The 16,915-nt window shown below is 41.6% G+C and overlaps 3 protein-coding genes across 4 annotated transcripts in view; 1 reads left to right on the top strand and 2 right to left on the bottom strand.

Annotated features, from left to right (window-relative positions):
• cacna1fa (calcium channel, voltage-dependent, L type, alpha 1F subunit a) overlaps positions 1-12,382 on the bottom strand; it is a 19,849-nt gene extending 7,467 nt beyond the window's left edge. For both annotated transcript variants that reach the window (XM_031844871.1, XM_031844872.1), the window contains exons 1-32: positions 11,787-12,382; positions 10,778-10,967; positions 10,500-10,605; positions 8,720-8,859; positions 8,474-8,619; positions 8,214-8,366; positions 7,932-8,128; positions 7,733-7,836; positions 7,468-7,610; positions 7,308-7,376; positions 7,160-7,226; positions 7,044-7,070; positions 6,778-6,938; positions 6,460-6,685; positions 6,112-6,319; positions 5,701-5,821; positions 5,521-5,593; positions 5,280-5,343; positions 5,127-5,184; positions 4,957-5,053; positions 4,655-4,784; positions 4,502-4,561; positions 4,303-4,409; positions 3,981-4,068; positions 3,726-3,833; positions 2,893-2,945; positions 2,387-2,533; positions 1,526-1,727; positions 1,257-1,415; positions 1,058-1,168; positions 878-961; positions 157-177 (exon numbers count right to left, since the gene is read on the bottom strand). In XM_031844871.1, coding sequence (XP_031700731.1) covers positions 157-177; positions 878-961; positions 1,058-1,168; positions 1,257-1,415; positions 1,526-1,727; positions 2,387-2,533; positions 2,893-2,945; positions 3,726-3,833; positions 3,981-4,068; positions 4,303-4,409; positions 4,502-4,561; positions 4,655-4,784; positions 4,957-5,053; positions 5,127-5,184; positions 5,280-5,343; positions 5,521-5,593; positions 5,701-5,821; positions 6,112-6,319; positions 6,460-6,685; positions 6,778-6,938; positions 7,044-7,070; positions 7,160-7,226; positions 7,308-7,376; positions 7,468-7,610; positions 7,733-7,836; positions 7,932-8,128; positions 8,214-8,366; positions 8,474-8,619; positions 8,720-8,859; positions 10,500-10,605; positions 10,778-10,967; positions 11,787-11,802 — 3,636 coding nt within the window. In that variant the 5' untranslated portion in view covers positions 11,803-12,382. The remainder of the gene's footprint in view (positions 1-156; positions 178-877; positions 962-1,057; positions 1,169-1,256; positions 1,416-1,525; positions 1,728-2,386; positions 2,534-2,892; positions 2,946-3,725; positions 3,834-3,980; positions 4,069-4,302; positions 4,410-4,501; positions 4,562-4,654; positions 4,785-4,956; positions 5,054-5,126; positions 5,185-5,279; positions 5,344-5,520; positions 5,594-5,700; positions 5,822-6,111; positions 6,320-6,459; positions 6,686-6,777; positions 6,939-7,043; positions 7,071-7,159; positions 7,227-7,307; positions 7,377-7,467; positions 7,611-7,732; positions 7,837-7,931; positions 8,129-8,213; positions 8,367-8,473; positions 8,620-8,719; positions 8,860-10,499; positions 10,606-10,777; positions 10,968-11,786) is intronic.
• Positions 12,383-12,541: 159 nt separating this feature from the next.
• Positions 12,542-15,853, bottom strand: timm17b (translocase of inner mitochondrial membrane 17 homolog B (yeast)). Its single transcript, XM_031845589.1, has 6 exons — positions 15,808-15,853; positions 14,782-14,881; positions 14,622-14,685; positions 14,248-14,376; positions 14,057-14,167; positions 12,542-13,910 (listed from the first exon to the last, which is right to left on the bottom strand). Exons 1-6 carry the CDS (start codon positions 15,831-15,833, stop codon positions 13,822-13,824), a joined length of 519 nt encoding a protein of 172 aa, XP_031701449.1. The 5' UTR covers positions 15,834-15,853; the 3' UTR covers positions 12,542-13,821.
• An 18-nt stretch (positions 15,854-15,871) lies between these two features.
• Positions 15,872-16,915, top strand: part of pqbp1 (polyglutamine binding protein 1) — a 4,554-nt gene continuing 3,510 nt past the window's right edge. Inside the window, exon 1 of the mRNA XM_031845587.1 lies at positions 15,872-15,946. The gene's annotated coding sequence lies outside the window, so the exon portion shown is untranslated. The remainder of the gene's footprint in view (positions 15,947-16,915) is intronic.

The following is a 16,915-nucleotide window of genomic DNA, read 5'->3' as shown; positions in this document are numbered from 1 at the left end:
ATATATATATATATATATATATATATATACAGTATATATATATATATATATTTATATATATATATATGTTACAGTGCTCAAGCATATAGTATCTTTAAGTATAAATCCACAATGAAAGACACATTTAGAGTTGCAGTGGTTGTGCTCAGCTCTTACCTCACCATGGCCGCCTCCTCCCTGAAACAGGTAACAGGTAGAGATGCCATGTGAGAGGACAGAGAATAAAATCAGGACCGGCACGAGTAAATTTCAATTTTAATGAATGATTATTTGGATTTTCCAGAGTGAATGAATTCTGTTCTTGTAATATTGTTGTTTCCACAATACCAGGTATACAATTCTGGTGAAGGGTTAGTGTATACAGATGGACAGACGTTTTATTTTTTGTGGGTTTGGGAAAATAGAAAAAGTAAAATTAAAAATACTGGAATTTCATTCTGGTAACTAGATTCTCCTCTGGTTCTATTGCCAGTACCAGATTAACTTGATATGGTACACAGAGGGCTTTTTACCATTAAGTTAAATATGATTATGTGTCTTGAATAATAGTTGTTGCTAAAGTTAATGTTGTAGCACATGTAGGTTTTTTTTTTTTTTTTTTTACTGAGACAAGAAGGTATCAAATGGATCTTTGAAAATTGAATTAAGTATTTTGTAAGGTTTATTTTTCGTCAGACTCGTTACTTTTACAGAGACAAACAAGAGTGCAGCTATCAGCTCTTATCCAGCATTTAATAGAAGTTGTATACCATAGTTTTCTAATATTTGTCTGACTTTTTTAATTCTCAGATTAAATAGAACAAACATTTTGACCTACATGAGCTGTACAAATGTGTTTTCTTTCTTTTTCTTTTGTCAGCAAATTGGACAAACTCACGCTCAACTCAGAGACGGCGATATCCAACACGCTCCCCACGACGATCAAAGCGTCAAAAGAATTCCATGGATCGATGAAATAGTGCTGCAAAGGGAAGAATTAACAAAGAGCGTGAAAGTGGAACACAGACAGTGTTGACAGTTGAATGTTGCTCTCAGAGGAGAAAGAGTGAAACCTCACATGAGCCCGCAGAGCCAGTAACTTGATAATCATCTCGATCGTGAAAACCACAGTGAAGATCATGTTGAGGATGTCCATGACGGAGGTGAACAGCTTAGACTGCTCGTAATGCTGCAAAAGAAGCAACAACACAGAACTTCACATCGCAGCACTGAAACAAGTTGACGTCTCTGTATTTCATGAAAGACTCGGATGATACCTGAATAGCCAGAGTGAGGGTGTTTCCCAGAATCAGCACAAACATGACGTATTCAAACTGGCTGGAGTTGATAATTTTCCAGAATTTGAGCTGTGACGGGTTTTTCGGGATGTAAATCTTTATAGGTTGAGCTTTCAGAGCGTAGTACACACACTGGCGCTGGACAGGAGGAACAAGAAGAGAGCACAAACATTATTCACTTTGTAAATCTAAACAAATGTATCGCATGTAAAGACTCATTGAATTGAAACTGTTTCTGAAGCTTTTACTTGATTTTTGTTGAGTTCACAGTTTTTGAATTCAGCCTCTCCTTGCTCTCGAAATGTGATGATGACAAAACCCACGAATATGTTCATCATGAAGAAGGCGATGATGATGATGTAGATGATGAAAAAGATGGAGATTTCTACTCGGTAGTTGTAAATGGGCCCGCGGTTGATGGCGTTGGCGTCCACAGAACGATAAAGGAGCCTTTAAACAAAACACAGTGAGGACAGGAAACGCTTCAAGGGTTAGGAAGATGATGCTCATCCAATTATTGTTGTCAAAAATCCCATTAAAAGACAAAACAAACAATTAATCAAAACAAGTTTTGCCTATGTAGCTAAAACCTGATGTATCCTATTTTAAAATCTTAATCTAAAAAATATCGTTCATGAACTATTCTTAAAATAATTATATGTAATAAATTGAATACAATTTTTTAATTTAAATGCAATAAACCACATTTTGTATTCAATATTCCCATATTCCCATAAACTGCACTGTTGCACTGGGTGACATGTTCCTTCACTGTGATGAACACGGGCACTGTAGTTTGTTTTAAATCAACCTCCGATACACGATCACTAGCGCACCAAGCGTGTATTAATCCGCAGCAGAAAATAGTCCCCCAACAAATACACTATTCATTCCTGTTTAGTGATGTTTTTTTAAAAACCTACAGAGCTCTTCTATGGAATCACTGAGACATTTAAACAAATTAAACTACATATTTGGGACCAGTCAGAAAGTATGAAGATGGACCAACACACTTTTGTTTTTTTCTTTTCATGGAATTTGTTGACAATAAAACAATAAAACAAATACTAATCCTTTGCATTACAGAAATATGTAAAGTTACTACTCACTGTGGCCAGCCTTCAAATGTGGACACAGTGAATAAAGCCAGCATGCCCATCAGCACATTGTCAAAGTTGAAATCACTGTTTTCCCAAATCCTCTCTTTCACCATGGGGTGGTTCATATCCCCGTCTTGAAAGACCACAAACGTTCCCCTAAAATGAAACAAATGCACATATTTAAGGACAGCGTCGGCACGTTAAGAGACTGTCTGCCTGGGGTGCTTCATGTTGTGTAGACCAGAGGTTTTCAAAGTGTGAGGCGGGCATCCCCCAGGGGAGGCTCAGTGAATGGAAGTGAAAATATTATATTAGTTATTAAAAGATCCCATAGAGTAGCCTAAATGAAATGTGTGTGATTTGGTTAAAGAGATAGTTCAGAGATACAGAAGTGTATTAGTCAGAAACTAACAGGACAGACAGCAATATTAGGCTATCTTGGCTCAACTGTTGAGTGTGATCAAGTCTCAGACTTTGAAAACCTCTGGGGTAGAGAAGAAGAAAAGATTATTGACCTGCACTCCACAGGAGTGTGTTTGGCTTCATCTGTGCAGCTGTAGAATCTGCCCTGTAACATTAAAACACAGGACAGTTAAAACCCTTTAAAACACTCACTGGCCACTTCCTTTTTAAATCAGTGAGTTAGAGAAAAATACTCATTAAGTGCATCTGTACAATCTAGTGCAGTCCGATCAACGGCTCTTCACGAAGCTCGTAATGCTCAGTTTTTGGTTACATTGTTATTAATGAGGTCATAGTTACAGGTGTTTCTTACTTTATGTTCTATGCGTTTACAAACACAAGGGGGCAGAATATTAGAAAGATTAAAGATTTCTATATGAAGATTGATTGAAATCCTGATTAAACACTGACGGATCAGATTTGTGCCACACAGAGAATAAAGATCTTTAGTTTAAATTCACACAACCAGACCGGAGAAGAGTGTATGCCAGTGTGGGAGGAGATAAAACAGTATTTACAGTGATCCGTACAAGCGAGGTGAACCTGCCTGACAGAAAGGTAAGAGAGGGAAATGTCAGATATGAAGATCTTCACATTAAAATATGGTGATTTAGTCTGAGAGATTCTCACAGGACCAACGACTACAGAGCCTCCAGTCTGCTTCTCCCTTTTATTCTGTTTAATATATGACAAACGCCTCTAAATACAATACAGTCCGGTATAACACCACCACTAACTTCAATGCTAAGACATATGATTTATTCAGCACCTCTGTGACAGCGTGGAGAAAAACTGAACACAGACATCGCAAATTGTATTGGATCGCATAAGACTGTACAGGTGCACCTAATAAAGTGTCCAGAGAGTGTGGTGAGTGAACGTGTACCTTGAAGAGCTGCACTCCAATACAGGCAAACATGAACTGGAGCAGTGTTGTGACAATTAAGATGTTGCCGATGGTGCGGATCGCCACGAACACACACTGCACCACGTTCTGTGGACGGCAAAGGACACGTGTTAGCACACACCACTTACTTTAAACTGAATACACACCACAGCGTAATTCAGTAACCCTGCAGTAAACACTGACGCTGACTTGTTGTGTAATTAGAAAATAACAAAAAAGGAAAGCGCTGTTCACCTTCAGTCCCTTGGCTCTGTTAATGGCACGAAGAGGCCTGAGCACTCGCAGCACTCTGAGAATCTTGACCACAGAGATCGCACTTGAACTGAGAGCAACAATGCAGAAATAGTCAATAAAACAGGAACATAGGGCAAAAAAAGAAGGCAGATTGGACTGGGAAATACAGAGTATAAAGTATAAAACTACACTGGCAAAGTGAAATCATTTCTGAGAGTTACCCTCAGATCACAACACTTTAAAGAGCCATCACTGCTTCTGCGTTTTACAGCTACACAGAATTCAACTGTGTGCAGTTTGAGTTAGACGGATATCTACTCACTGTAAGAAGAAAGACGCGAGCGACACGCCGACAACCACCAGGTCGAGGAGGTTGAAGGCGTTTCTACAGAAGGAGCCGGTGTGCAGAACAGCGCCGTAGACTGTCATCTAGACACGAGCGAGGGAAGGAAGAAAGAAAGTGATATGTTGTAGAAATGACCATTCACGCTCTAATCAATTTAAACCACTGCAGCCGTTACCTTTAGTACGATCTCCACTGTGAAAACCGAAGTGAAAACATAATCTGCATAGCCGAGCACCTGAGGATGAGAGAAGCTACAATTAGTAATCAATCGTCTTTATTGTGAACAATGATCAGACAGACATGGTCTGCCTGGTGTGGTCAGTCTTACTATGTTCCTGAATGAGTGGGATTTGATCGGATCCTCGGCAGCCAGGGAAATGCTGCTGAGGATGATGAAGATGAGGATGAAGTTGGTGAAGTAGGGGTGATGGATGAGGTTGTGACAGGCGACTCGCAAACTGACAACGGGAGGGAAATTACAAAGAAAAGCGGATTCTTTTTTTTAGCAATGTCCTGGTGTTACAAGCATGTCACACAACTTAATTGTTAAATCAGTGAAGAGTTAAAGAGTTATATTATAGCAGTATAGCAGCATCAGGTTAATTTGGCGCACAAATGATCTCAAATTACCAGTTTTTCTTTCCAAGAAGGAAGAAGGAGCTCCCATCAGGGATTGGGATGATCTTCTCTTTGGGCCCTGAGAACTCAGGCTTTAATGGAGCAACTCCTACAGTGACATACAGAGAAATGTATTAGAGACAGTTAAAGTTCTTAATCGTCAAGTCTGCTGTCAAACTCACCCTCCAGTCCCTCGATGGCCCTCAGCTCCTCATTTTCCTGCCAGTCGTCCTCGTCGTTCTACACATGAGAACAAAAGATCAGTTGTTTGACATTTCACAATCAGTTTTTATCCAATATGGTGCAGGGAAAAGATTTAAAAAAAGATGCTCTACCCCTGCATCTTCATCCTCTTTCTCATCATCCTCATCCCATTCTTCTTCATCTTCCTTTTTCTCCCTAAAAAAACAAACAAACTGCAATTGAGCGAAGGGGGAATCGTTTGAACCTTTGTATTTTTTTGTACATGTTTAATGTAGACGTCAGTGGAAGTGCAGCAGGAAACAGAAGGACGAGTCAGTTATAAATGAGTCCGATACCACTTATCAAGATCATCTTTTCTCATGTCAAACGTACTCGACTTTGGTCTTTCCACTGCCTCCTGCCAAGTTGTCCACAGCGATAGCCAAGAAGACATTGAGCAGGATGTCTGATCACACAGTTAAGGAGTCCACTTTCTTGGAATTGAAGACCAATCATTTAATGCTCAGACTTCAGAAATCAGACAGAGAGTGCACAGACACTGAGCAAGGATACAGTTACCACAGACAAAGAGGATGACGAAGTAAATGCACACCACCATGTTGGGGAAGATCGGCCCTCCATAGGCCATAATGCCGTCGTACATTACAGCGTTCCAGTCCTCTCCTGTGAGGATCTGCAGAAAGAAAAAGTAGCCACACAGAGTGAGAGGCCTGTAATTGACACCTTACATAACAATAATTGAATAGTTAATTACTGGTGTGTACGGGGGTTTCTATTTAAAGATGTTGATGTTTTGGGGCTTTTATTGCTGGGTAGTTGTGTATTCTTATATTTATGTTGTATAAACTACCTATATTCTTATGTTTGTACCCGTATTTCTATATTTTGTCTTTAAATGTAAAGTACTTTGAGTTTACATGTAATGAAATGTGCTATACAAACAAACTGCTTGTTGTCAGTCACCTGAAAACAAGTGAGCAGAGCCTGAGGGAAGGAGTCGAAAGTACTTCTCTTCATCTGAGTCTCGTCAAAGTTGAATTTGCCTCCAAATAACTGCATGCCCAGCAAGGCGAAGATGATGAGGAAGAGGAAGAGCAGGAGCAGGAGGGAGAGGATAGCTTTCATGGAGTTGAGCAGCGAGTTGACTAGGTCGGACAAAGCAGCCCAGTGCCTGGAAGCAACAGAAGAGAGCATAGATACACATCGGGAAATGAAAACAAATGCTGACAGATTTGTTTTCCTGGTTTGTTCCTCGTGCAGGTGACTGAAAAGCTCCAGATGTTTTTGCTACTGAACTCTGGCACCAGTTACCGAGTCATCTTGAATATCCTGAGCAGTCGGATGCAGCGCAGCACAGAGATGCCGATGGGCGGTATGAATTGAAACTCCACGAGCAGCGTCTCGAGGATGCCGCCGCACACCACGAAGCAATCAAAGCGGTTGAACAGCGCCATGAAATAGATCTGCAGGCCAAAGGCGTACATCTTCAACAGCATCTCCAGAGTGAACAGCAGCAGCAGGATCTTGTTGGCTCGCTCTGAGGGACAGACGGAGAAGAAGAAGGCGTTTTAGTAGCGTTGAAGCACAGCTCAGCAAAGGTTTTAAATAAATGGAGGAACGGATTCTTACCTTGCATTTCTGTGAGCCAATTTGGCTGTCCGTAATGCTCGGAGGCACTGGCCACTGTGTTGAGAAACACCAGCAGAAGCACCAACCAGTAGAAGTTGGCGGTCTTGACGGCCACACGGCAGTTCTTCCTGAATGTATGATTCAGCTGGCACAATTGGTCACTAAAAAAAGGGGGGAAATAGTATTTTGAATGAGGTGTGCACATTGACGAGGGTGTAACAACTAATAAAATGCATGAGGAGTGCTTTGGAATTTTCTCATCTTACCAGAAGCTATTCGCCATCATCTTTGCCCTGAGAAAAGAAGACAATCATGAATTGACGTGATTAACACCTAAATAGCAGTGGTGAATCAAAACAATGTTATTCCTCTGTTGTCTTACATGAGAGACGCACAGAAGCCACTGTCATCATCGAGGTATGCTATGTCGTCGTCTGAGTCTGACTCCGCTAAACACAGAGATGAGTATCGGCTGTTAGAGACAATCACGTTTAAATAAACGTGATAACCAACGGCGATGGCTGACGTACCTCCACCATCCTCGCTGTGTTTGTACCAGCCAAATTTCTTCATCATCTTTTTCTTTGCGATCGCAGCACCTTTGAAGTCAAATAGAGGCAGTTTATGTATAGATATAAAGATACGTGTAGATGTTTTGCTTTTTTCGTCATGGATGTGCTTCAAACTAACGTTTGTTTCCTTCTTCATCCACATCCTCGGCCTCTATGAGCCAGTCCATGTAGCCTATCATGTCCTCCTCCATCTGCTTGCTCTCCTGCGCCATCTGCAGCTCACCGCGCGCTACGGCCTTTTCTCTTTCCTTGGAGAACTCTCTGTGCACAGACACAAAACTCAAAAACTCAGAAAAAAGTCTTGAAGACAAATATAAGGGATTCATTTTGTTTCTCAAAAAACACAATAAATGCACAGAAAGCTCCATGCTGCAGCAACATACCCGCTCAACACACCCAATACGAGATTGATGATGAAAAAGGATCCAAAGATGACCAGAGAAACAAAGTAAACCCACGGAATCTCAAAGCCAATGGCGTCATTCATCTGTGCAGAGGGGCAGAGACACAACGTGCAGGTGAGCATTTTCAATTACAACAAACAAAAGTAAAAGTGTGGAGGATCCAAGAGCGTGTGAGTACCCAGTAGAGAACATCTGTCCAACCCTCCATAGTGATGCACTGGAAAACTGTCAGCATGGCGAAGAAAACGTTGTCAAAGTTTGTGATGCCGCCATTTGGGCCCTCCCACTTGCCCCGGCACTCAGTCCCGTTCGAGTTGCAAGATCGCCCGCTCCCGGCAAATGCACAGGGTGACGGATCGTCTTCCACCATCAGACCTGGAGCAGAAAACAGCATTGAGCCGACACATCCATGAAACATGGACACCGTATAAAAGTCAGTTTTAGCTCATCGAGCACAGACCTGTGGTGCTGGAGTAGCACGTCTTGTGCATCCTGCCGATAAAAAGCTCCAAGCCGATGATGGCGTAGATGATGATGACGAACATGACCAACATACCGATGTGCAGAAGGGGGACCATGGCTTTCATGATGGAGTTCAACACAATCTGTAAACCTGGCAAGGCAGACACACACACCTTTTTCAACGGCACATGTGGGATGAAGCACAGAAACAAACATGCAAAAAAAATTCAAACAAACTGCAGTAAATTATAAACACACTTGGCACTCCAGATACGAGCCGAAGGGGTCGCAACACCCTGAATGCTCTGAGAGCTTTGACATCCAGGCCTCCGGGTTTTCCTGCAGCATGATGGGCCTCTCCCGGCTTATGATCCGTCATGCCCTCTGCTATCACGCTGAACAACCTGCACAGACGCACACATACGAGCTGTTAGAACTTCACTTCTTATAAGTGACGGGACATTTGCAGATGCAAAATCGTGACTAGATGAAGCACCAAAATACCCGACAATGACGATAACGAAATCAAGCAAGTTCCATCCGCTGCGTATGTAGGCGCTGGGGTGCATGACTAAGCCGTAGGCAAGAATTTTAGTGAAGGTCTCGATGGTGAAGATGACGAGGAAGACGTACTCAACTTGTTCCTGAGAGGAGAAGAAAAGGCAAGGTAGAGATGTTTGGCAAAATTTGAATGACTTTTTTTTCATAAGTCAGCGAGTGGGTTTTGAAAGGAATAAATATGGAAAAGTGTTGAAGAAAATGTCAAGTGATTGTCACAGTAAAATAAAGACATTTAGAAACGGATTTCTCTTCGTCAGATACAGCAGTAAGTGGCATTAACTGACTTTTTCATGCGTCTTTCTTTAAACCGTGTGTGTGTTATCATTAAAGGCTGACTACGGTGGCTTCCTAACCTCTTAACCTACTGCCTAACACTCGCTTACGTCTGTCTCTGGATCTCTTCTCTGTAACCTTCAGCTTAATGCCTCTAATCACTGCTACCACTCTCACTAGGCTTTAACGTCAGGCTGCCACAATAATCCACACAGAATGTGGTTTCATGAAAGACGTGTGGAATTCACAAAAACCAGTCACATTCACCAAAACTGCAAAAAGTGATTATTTTAAGTGATAAAACTGTAAGTCACTGGGGGGGGGGGTGCATGTTAAACTGTCAGCTTACCTTCTTTGTGCAATCCAATAAAGGGATCTACTAACATCTATCCTGCTGCAGGTGTGTGTGTCCCTGCTCCCCCTTTTATTAAAATTACCTCAAATTAAATTCAAACATCACTTTTACCCTCCGCAGACAAGGTAAGGATTACTACCAACAATGAATTAACAACAATGTGACTGTTTTTTTTGCAATTATATAAAGCTGTGTGTGGCTCACAACGGCTCACATATCGAATGTGCCAAAGAACAATAGGATAATTTTCAGTTTGACTGCTGTGTAATTTGTCATTTATAGGGTTGTGGGGAGGAATGATGAGAAAGGGGAGGGACAAAGAGGGAGATTAAGCAGATGGTTGGTGTTTAAGTCAGACATGATCCCTGACGTCACACCTCAACTTTTTTCCCCTCTAACACCGTTACCCTCCAACAGGACACTGTTATGTTCTCCCTAAATGTTGCTACCTGCAGCAAAATACCAAATGAAACTGTTGCAACGAAGTGTGCATACCTCTATCGGTGTCCTCGAATAACTCAGAGAACGTGAGAGAGAAAAATGATCTCAGGAGAAACACACGAGATGTTCTTAGTGAGAGTCAAGCCTCGGAAAACAGGAACATAAGAACGGCGTTAAAAACGCTCAGACACACTTCACACGTAGGCATAGTTCACCTTGACAGCTTCATTCAATCCCCTTAAAGGGATCAAGTTACTGTCCTAAACTTTTTAGACTTTCAGTTTCCAAGGAGCACGAAGAGGTCTGATGAAGAACGCTCTGTATGATCAAAGAGCTCCAGCATCTGTTTGATTCATGTGATGTTCTCCGTGTCGGGCCCTCAAAGATCTCTCTTCACACACACACGTCCTCTTTATGTTTGATCCATTTGTCTATGCATCACTGTAGAATAGTATGCACGGTATGTTTGGGTGCATCAATCACACAATTAAGGGAATGAATGGAATGCACTATTGGGTTAAGACTAGAAATATACTTTCTTTGCTTTATTTACTCTTCCTTAATATCAAGCTCAGCGTACCATGAACTTTTCTAAAAAGAGTTAGAGAAACCAGTAGGGTTGAGCTACTCCACATCTCTCCACTGGGAACTCACCAGTTGGTGATTGGTAGCGTTGGAGTCATCATCAGGGTACGGCTTGGTGACGCCCATGGCCACGCAGTTGGCAAAAATGGCAAGCAGAATGAAAATATCAAAAGGCTTGAGGAGTGCAGTTAAGGGCACAACAGGCCTGGTGAATGTGTATTTACAGGAAAATGCACACAGCAGCATAATAGAACTTCAACACGCCAACAATTCAACATTATCTCAAGAACACATTGTACATTTGCATCATATGCAGGAACACAAACACACAACTCAGAGAAGGATATTTCCACTCTACGAGGGCCAGTGCTGCCATGCGGATGGGGTTGCTGAGGGTGAGGCAGCAGAGGGCTCGGGGGGCCCTGAGGGCGGACTTGTTCGCCTGCATTGCCTTCTTGGCCCCCCCGCCTCTTTTTCTGGCCGAGCCAGTGGACCCCAGGGTGTCTGATTTTCCTCCCTCACCCCCAGGGGGGGCATCTGTCAAAAAACGATCAAACAAAAATAATTAGTATTTCCCAGCATCCTGAATGTGAAGTAAAAGAAAGTAAGAGTGGGTAAAAATATGGTTATTACATGATCAATGATTATGCTGTGAGGTGTTTTACTCTGAGCAAGTTCATGTTTATCTGGTTAATAGACACAGACAGTACTTTGCAAATAGAGAAGTAAGTCTATTGTTGGATAAATTTATTGTCCGTCAAAGTCCAGTTTTTGTTGGTGTACAACTCTGAGATCTTGCTCACACCATGCAGTAATATCAGTGTATTATCCAACACAATTAATGAAGGGCTTCATGTTGGCTGTAGCAACAGACAGGTATGCTGTCCTGAAGGCCTCATACTGTATGACCAGGTGTGACCTACTTCTTCAGCGGAAGTAGCATGGCACTTAGCCCAGCACCATCCCCTAGCAGGCCCGTGATCACCTGCTGACGAGGCCCTGCACAACGCATAAGCCTGCAGGTACATTTATTATCTCTCCCTTGAAAAAACTACAGAGGAGCCACAAATATGAGCAGATAACAACTAAAAACAAACGTGCTCAGTGTGGAAATATGTGATGCCTGTTGTCTAATTATTGTGAAAGGTATGCATGCTTTGATTTAAATCGTAGGAAACATGCATGTCTATGTTTCACTCTTCACTTATACTGTATATGTGGACGTATTATTTCAGAAAAAATATATTAATCTTCCACCGAGGTGTGTTTTTTTTTGCATAACTTTGAAGGTATAAAGCGCACATTCTTACAACTCTGTGCAAACAAACCCTCGGAGGTATTGCGGGGAGTACCTACCTTTCTTTGCCTCCATGTCCGCACTTTAACACCACGAGATCACTTCAGAAGGCCCACCATCAACTCCTCAGGGGATCTGCGATGCGTACTGGATCACAGATATGAATTTGGGCCCCAACAGAGAGAATCTTCTAGGGGTACAAAAAAAAAAAAGAACCATCTGCCGCCTGTCATTTCATATCCGCCCGCAGCACGAGGTTGCAGCTGAGAGGCTACAGGCCATCCTGCTCACCGCCTGCTTGTAGCCTGGAAATCCGATTAAAGCCGAGTTCTGCTTATTTCTTACGCGTGTAAATAAAAAAAAAACACGCAATTACTTTTATCCACGCAGGCACATAACGGTGAGGGAATATTACAACAAACGCGTCCCCACAGCCGCGGTGGTCAGCCGGCAGGATTAAACTAGTTGAGCCGTTTAAAAGGATTTCCAGGGGAAGGTGGAGGTATAGACTCGGGAGATACTCTGTGGCTTCACGGGGCTTTGTTGCAAAGATGTAGTTAAACCGCACAGGGGAATATATTAAAAAAAAAGTATATATCGGAATATTAGGTTGGGCTCACTATTGCAAGTTAAAAGAGTATTTCAGGACCTTGGACAGAAGCAGCCGGTGGGTGCAGTACCAACTGAGAGGCGACAGGGGGCGGTCATTCACAGGAAATAGAGAGACACTGATATTGAGCCCAGGTGCAAGTAATGTTTTAATGTCACCGGTTAATATCTCACATTACTGCATCATGTTAGGCTTTCTAAAGCAATGGCCACGTGAAAGAATAACACCAGTATTAAAGAACATGTGATGCCTTTATTGTTTGTATGTTTTTCTGCTTTTGCAAGATGAATATATTAAGACAATACATCAAATAAACATTCTTTCTATACATAGTTCGACTGTAAAACACACAGAATCACATTGCACCATCTCAATCCTGTGGAAGATGCTACGATTTTAGGAAAACAGAGAGATGGACTTTAAAAAGTGCTTGATGGGTAATGCAGTGATCAAAGTGCCTATGGGGTGCATTTCAAGCCATCATTTTTAGGGAACTCATCCATATTTTTCCCACTTTGTGCTCATCATGCTAGTAGTTAAGATAATAAATACTCAACAAAGACTCAAAGTGACAAAAGCTGCCGGGTTAAGAGAAACTGCAAACAAAGAGTGGCATTAGCTTTTGTTGAGCCTAGCCACATCTTAAGCACACACACCATTTAAAAACACACGCTGTTCTTTGCATTGATTGTCACAGCTGACACTTAATTTAAGACTTCAGACTCGCTGCTCCAGAATACTTCTCTTCAAGATAAATCCTCACTGACGTCTCATTCGTCTTATTACTCTACCGTTCTGCCTTGCAGCCATTAAAAAACTAAATCTGTGCATACACATGTAATATCTTTGGAAGCCTGAAGGAATAGTTTATTGTTTCGGGAAATACACTTATAAGAATTGAAAAGATAGATGCCAACTCAAGACTGCAAGTCACTGAATGTGGCCAAGAAACAATCGGCACATAACCGTGTGTAAAATAACAAATATTTAGTTGTTACCTTTGGACAAAGCCTGTTTACAGTCTTTATTCTAAGTGAAGTGACTGCTGGCTCCAGCAGAGAGTGGTTGATCTTCTCATCTTACTCTCTGCACCAAAGCAAGTAATCCTAATTCACAGAATGTCAAACTATTAATATATATCTGTTGCCTAAATGTTAAATAATCAAATTGATTTACAAACACATTTCAGAATTGCATATTCAACCCATCACAGTGAAGAGTACAGAACATGTTGCATGAGATGCTGGAGTTGCAAGCATGACGTTTGTCACAAACATTCAACTCATAAACAAATACACAAAATAAATAAACTCACAGTATTTTGCCCCTGAGGTATAAGTACATCGTGCAACTAGTCTTGACACCACTGTAGAGACCAGTATCTCCACATCCTGGTCCTCCTGATACCTGCTGTAATGTCTGGTGTCCTCCCTACTCTCTGGTTTGACTCACGGTGTCCACAGCTGCTCTCAGTCCTGGTTGCTCTACTGAAACTGCCCTTTTGTCCCCTGATGCTGCTGCTGACCTCCATCCCTTGGAGGCAACTGACCGGGGTCTTCTGCAAATGGAACAGCTGAAGAAAACAAGAAGGACATTTAAAAATATATATATATTCTCAGGTTTCTGTGGCAGGGTTTAAAGAGGCCTTTTTCTTAAGATAAAAATATTGATAACAGCCGCTTAAAATATAATTTGCAAAACTCAATCAGCTTCCCTTACGGTTCTGAAACTGCTGTGCTGTATATCTGGTTAGGAGGATCCCAAAACCCTCAATGAGAGCGAGCAGAATCCCCCCCATCATGGCAGAGCCCATCATAGTTAACGGCCCACCTAGAGAAAAACACAGAATTTACGGAATCACACTTAATTTGATGGGGTCAGGTCATTGTGACATATGGGCCTCCTCTTACTGCGTGCTGCCAGGATGGCCCCAGTAAGTGCTCCACTTGTTATAGAGTTCCAAGGATCCTCTTTCCCTCTCAGGCGAACTAACCCACAGTCGATTGTGGAGAAGAGCCCTCCCCATACAGCAAAGCTACCTGAAAACCACAAAAAAAAAAGCAAGCCAGTGAGTGCTTGCACATCTGGTTTAATGTTTGATTTTAGTTCTAGGCAAAGTAAATGTTACAACTAGGCTCTGGCTACAAAAAATAATACCTTATGCAGGTAAATCATTTATATACACAGGGAGCGATAACTCTTAACTCTAGCATGTGCCATATGCATATTAAGACTCCAAGAGCTACAGTAAACAATTCATGGTTAGAAAAGAAGATGTCCTCACCTCCGATCTGAGGAGCTCTTATTCTCACTGCATTAGTGCTTCCTCTCAGTCTGTGTCCGACCCCCTGAAACATCAGAGCACTGTTGAATGCTGCCTTTAAAAACTCTGATTAGAGTCGGAGCATATAATAATAATTATTATGATGATGTGGTGAACTCACTGCAGGGGCATTACGAAAGCCCTTGATCGCCTGGAACACCCCTCCCCCAATTGCACCCATGGTGAAAGCCCCTCCACAGTCATCCACTATTCTCCAGGGACTGCAGGAAGAAAATGTTAAGACAGGATAAAGTGCGTAATGTCATAAAATAAACATAGGCTTTGAAACGTAATGTGTGCATTTTCAGCACTACAAAGCTATTTGTGTAACCACATAGACTCGGCATTCAAAATAGTGGAGAGAAAATTGGTACCAACATAATTCACAATGTGCCACTGCAATGATTTTGTCACGTATTTGAGCAGCTTTACCCAGATGTAACTGAAGCCGCCATATCACAACCTTTTGTGGCACCATCATACTTATGCTGAAACAGTTAGCTGATTAATAGAACAACAATTTAAACAATTGATCACTTGCTTCGATCGTTTATCAGCAGAAATATTCTTCAGTATTTTCTGACATTTTATAGATTTTTTTAAAGAAAGAATGGGCACATAAAACAATAAAAATAGTTGTTAATTGCAGTCCTACACTGTGTAGTCTAATATGCACAAAATAATTTAAATACTGTACGATTTTTATATATTTAGATTTTTTTACTTTATCTGCTTATTTCTGTCCTTTTGCTGCAGCAACAGCTTCTACTCTGGACATTATCTTATCTTATATTATAAGTTAGTATAATTTGTTTGAACATTCACAGCCAGGTATTCTGGCTCAAGACCCCGTGCATATGCAAGTAATATTTACCTACCAGCCACACCTTCAGCTGCCACTCATAAAAGGCACATTCATGTGAGAGGTTGCAGAAGCTCAGACCTGTTTGCTGAGTGTCCCTGAACACATCTTTATCTCTTCATACCCCTGAGCCTCCACTAAGCTAGCCTGTAACGCGCACACACACTCTCCGTTCACTCTCACAACAACTCGAACATGACAATAAAAAACAAACAAAGCTGTGTCCGAGGTCAACACTTTTGAATACACAGCGAAAAAGGAAATGTTCATAAAAACTAATCTCACCAAGGTTCACGGGCATATTCCTCCATGTTTGTTGTCGTCAAGAGAGCAGGTGCCACGTCATCATTGTGCGCGCCGTGTGCTGTTGTGGGAAGTCGTGTTTCCTCGAAGATCAGAGAGGCGATTGTGTTAAAAGAGAAAGGTATAAATCTATTTTAATTCATTCAGTTCTGTTTGTAAGTGAACGTTTTAGTGTTGGTGTAGTTTCGGGGGTATTTATGTGGACACGTGTGTGAGTTTATTTGATATTTAATCATCCAGTTGCTCCCACTGGAGTCTCCGAGCGTGGGGGGGTGCACTTCTTTTATGGAAATAAAAGCTTTTATCGTGCATAAAGAGGTTTATTTTAAAATGCAGAATGTCTCTTTTATCTTTATAGAAGATCTTGTCCGAACCCGAGCAGCTAAAGGTAGCAACACTAGCTAACGGTTCACCGGGAGCCACAGTAGTTTATGACCTAATGTGCTGAAATGACTGATGAAGACTTCTCTGATCCAGGGACAGTCTCTTTTATCTCAGGATAACTTCACGAGAGTCACAGCAACAATGCTGTTGGGTGATACTGGCTTTGTGGCATCTGTGTGTTGTTTTGTTACAGTGTTGTCATGTCCAATCTTTTTTGTCTGAGGTTGCCCATGTGGGGCATGAAGTACACACCTCAGAATAGCATTAATTTACCATTTCAGGCTTTAATACCGAGCATACAGTTTCTTACATTCTTGTGTTTACATTTGTAATTTAAAAGATAATGACGCCTACCAATCGCAGCACAACACCATGAATCGCACTTTACAAATGTAAAATAAAGCTCCAATACTTTATTCTTAAAGTCCTTAAATTGTACGTCCAAAAGTACACTAAATACAAAAGAAAATAATTCACATTAACAAAAGAAAAGTCATTCATGCCACCCCCTATAGAAGTACTTTGTAGTAATGTACACATTTATATTTATGTGTTGCAAAATGTCAGTGTAAACGATTTGAAGCTACACCACCAAACACTCTTTGTGTTGTGGTCAAATACATTCTTATAAACTCTTTGCACATCTGGGGATGCACAGATGTGTGTGTGTGTGTGTGTGTGTGTGTGTGTGTGTGTGTGTGTGTGT

The sequence above is a fragment of the Anarrhichthys ocellatus genome, unplaced genomic scaffold (genome assembly GCF_004355925.1).
Source record: "Anarrhichthys ocellatus isolate YVR2014 unplaced genomic scaffold, GSC_Weel_1.0 scaffold5, whole genome shotgun sequence".
NCBI lineage: Eukaryota > Metazoa > Chordata > Actinopteri > Perciformes > Anarhichadidae > Anarrhichthys > Anarrhichthys ocellatus.
This window is presented reverse-complemented; position numbering and strand designations above follow the sequence as displayed.

Coding starts and splice junctions, on each gene's coding strand:
- timm17b (XM_031845589.1), bottom strand. CDS start 15,833: ATGGAGGAATATGCCCGTGAACCTTG. Junction 14,686..14,781: donor GCTTTCGTAATGCCCCTGCA/GTGAGTTCACCA, acceptor CTGATGTTTCAG/GGGGTCGGACACAGACTGAG. Junction 13,911..14,056: donor AGCACAGCAGTTTCAGAACC/GTAAGGGAAGCT, acceptor TGTTTTCTTCAG/CTGTTCCATTTGCAGAAGAC.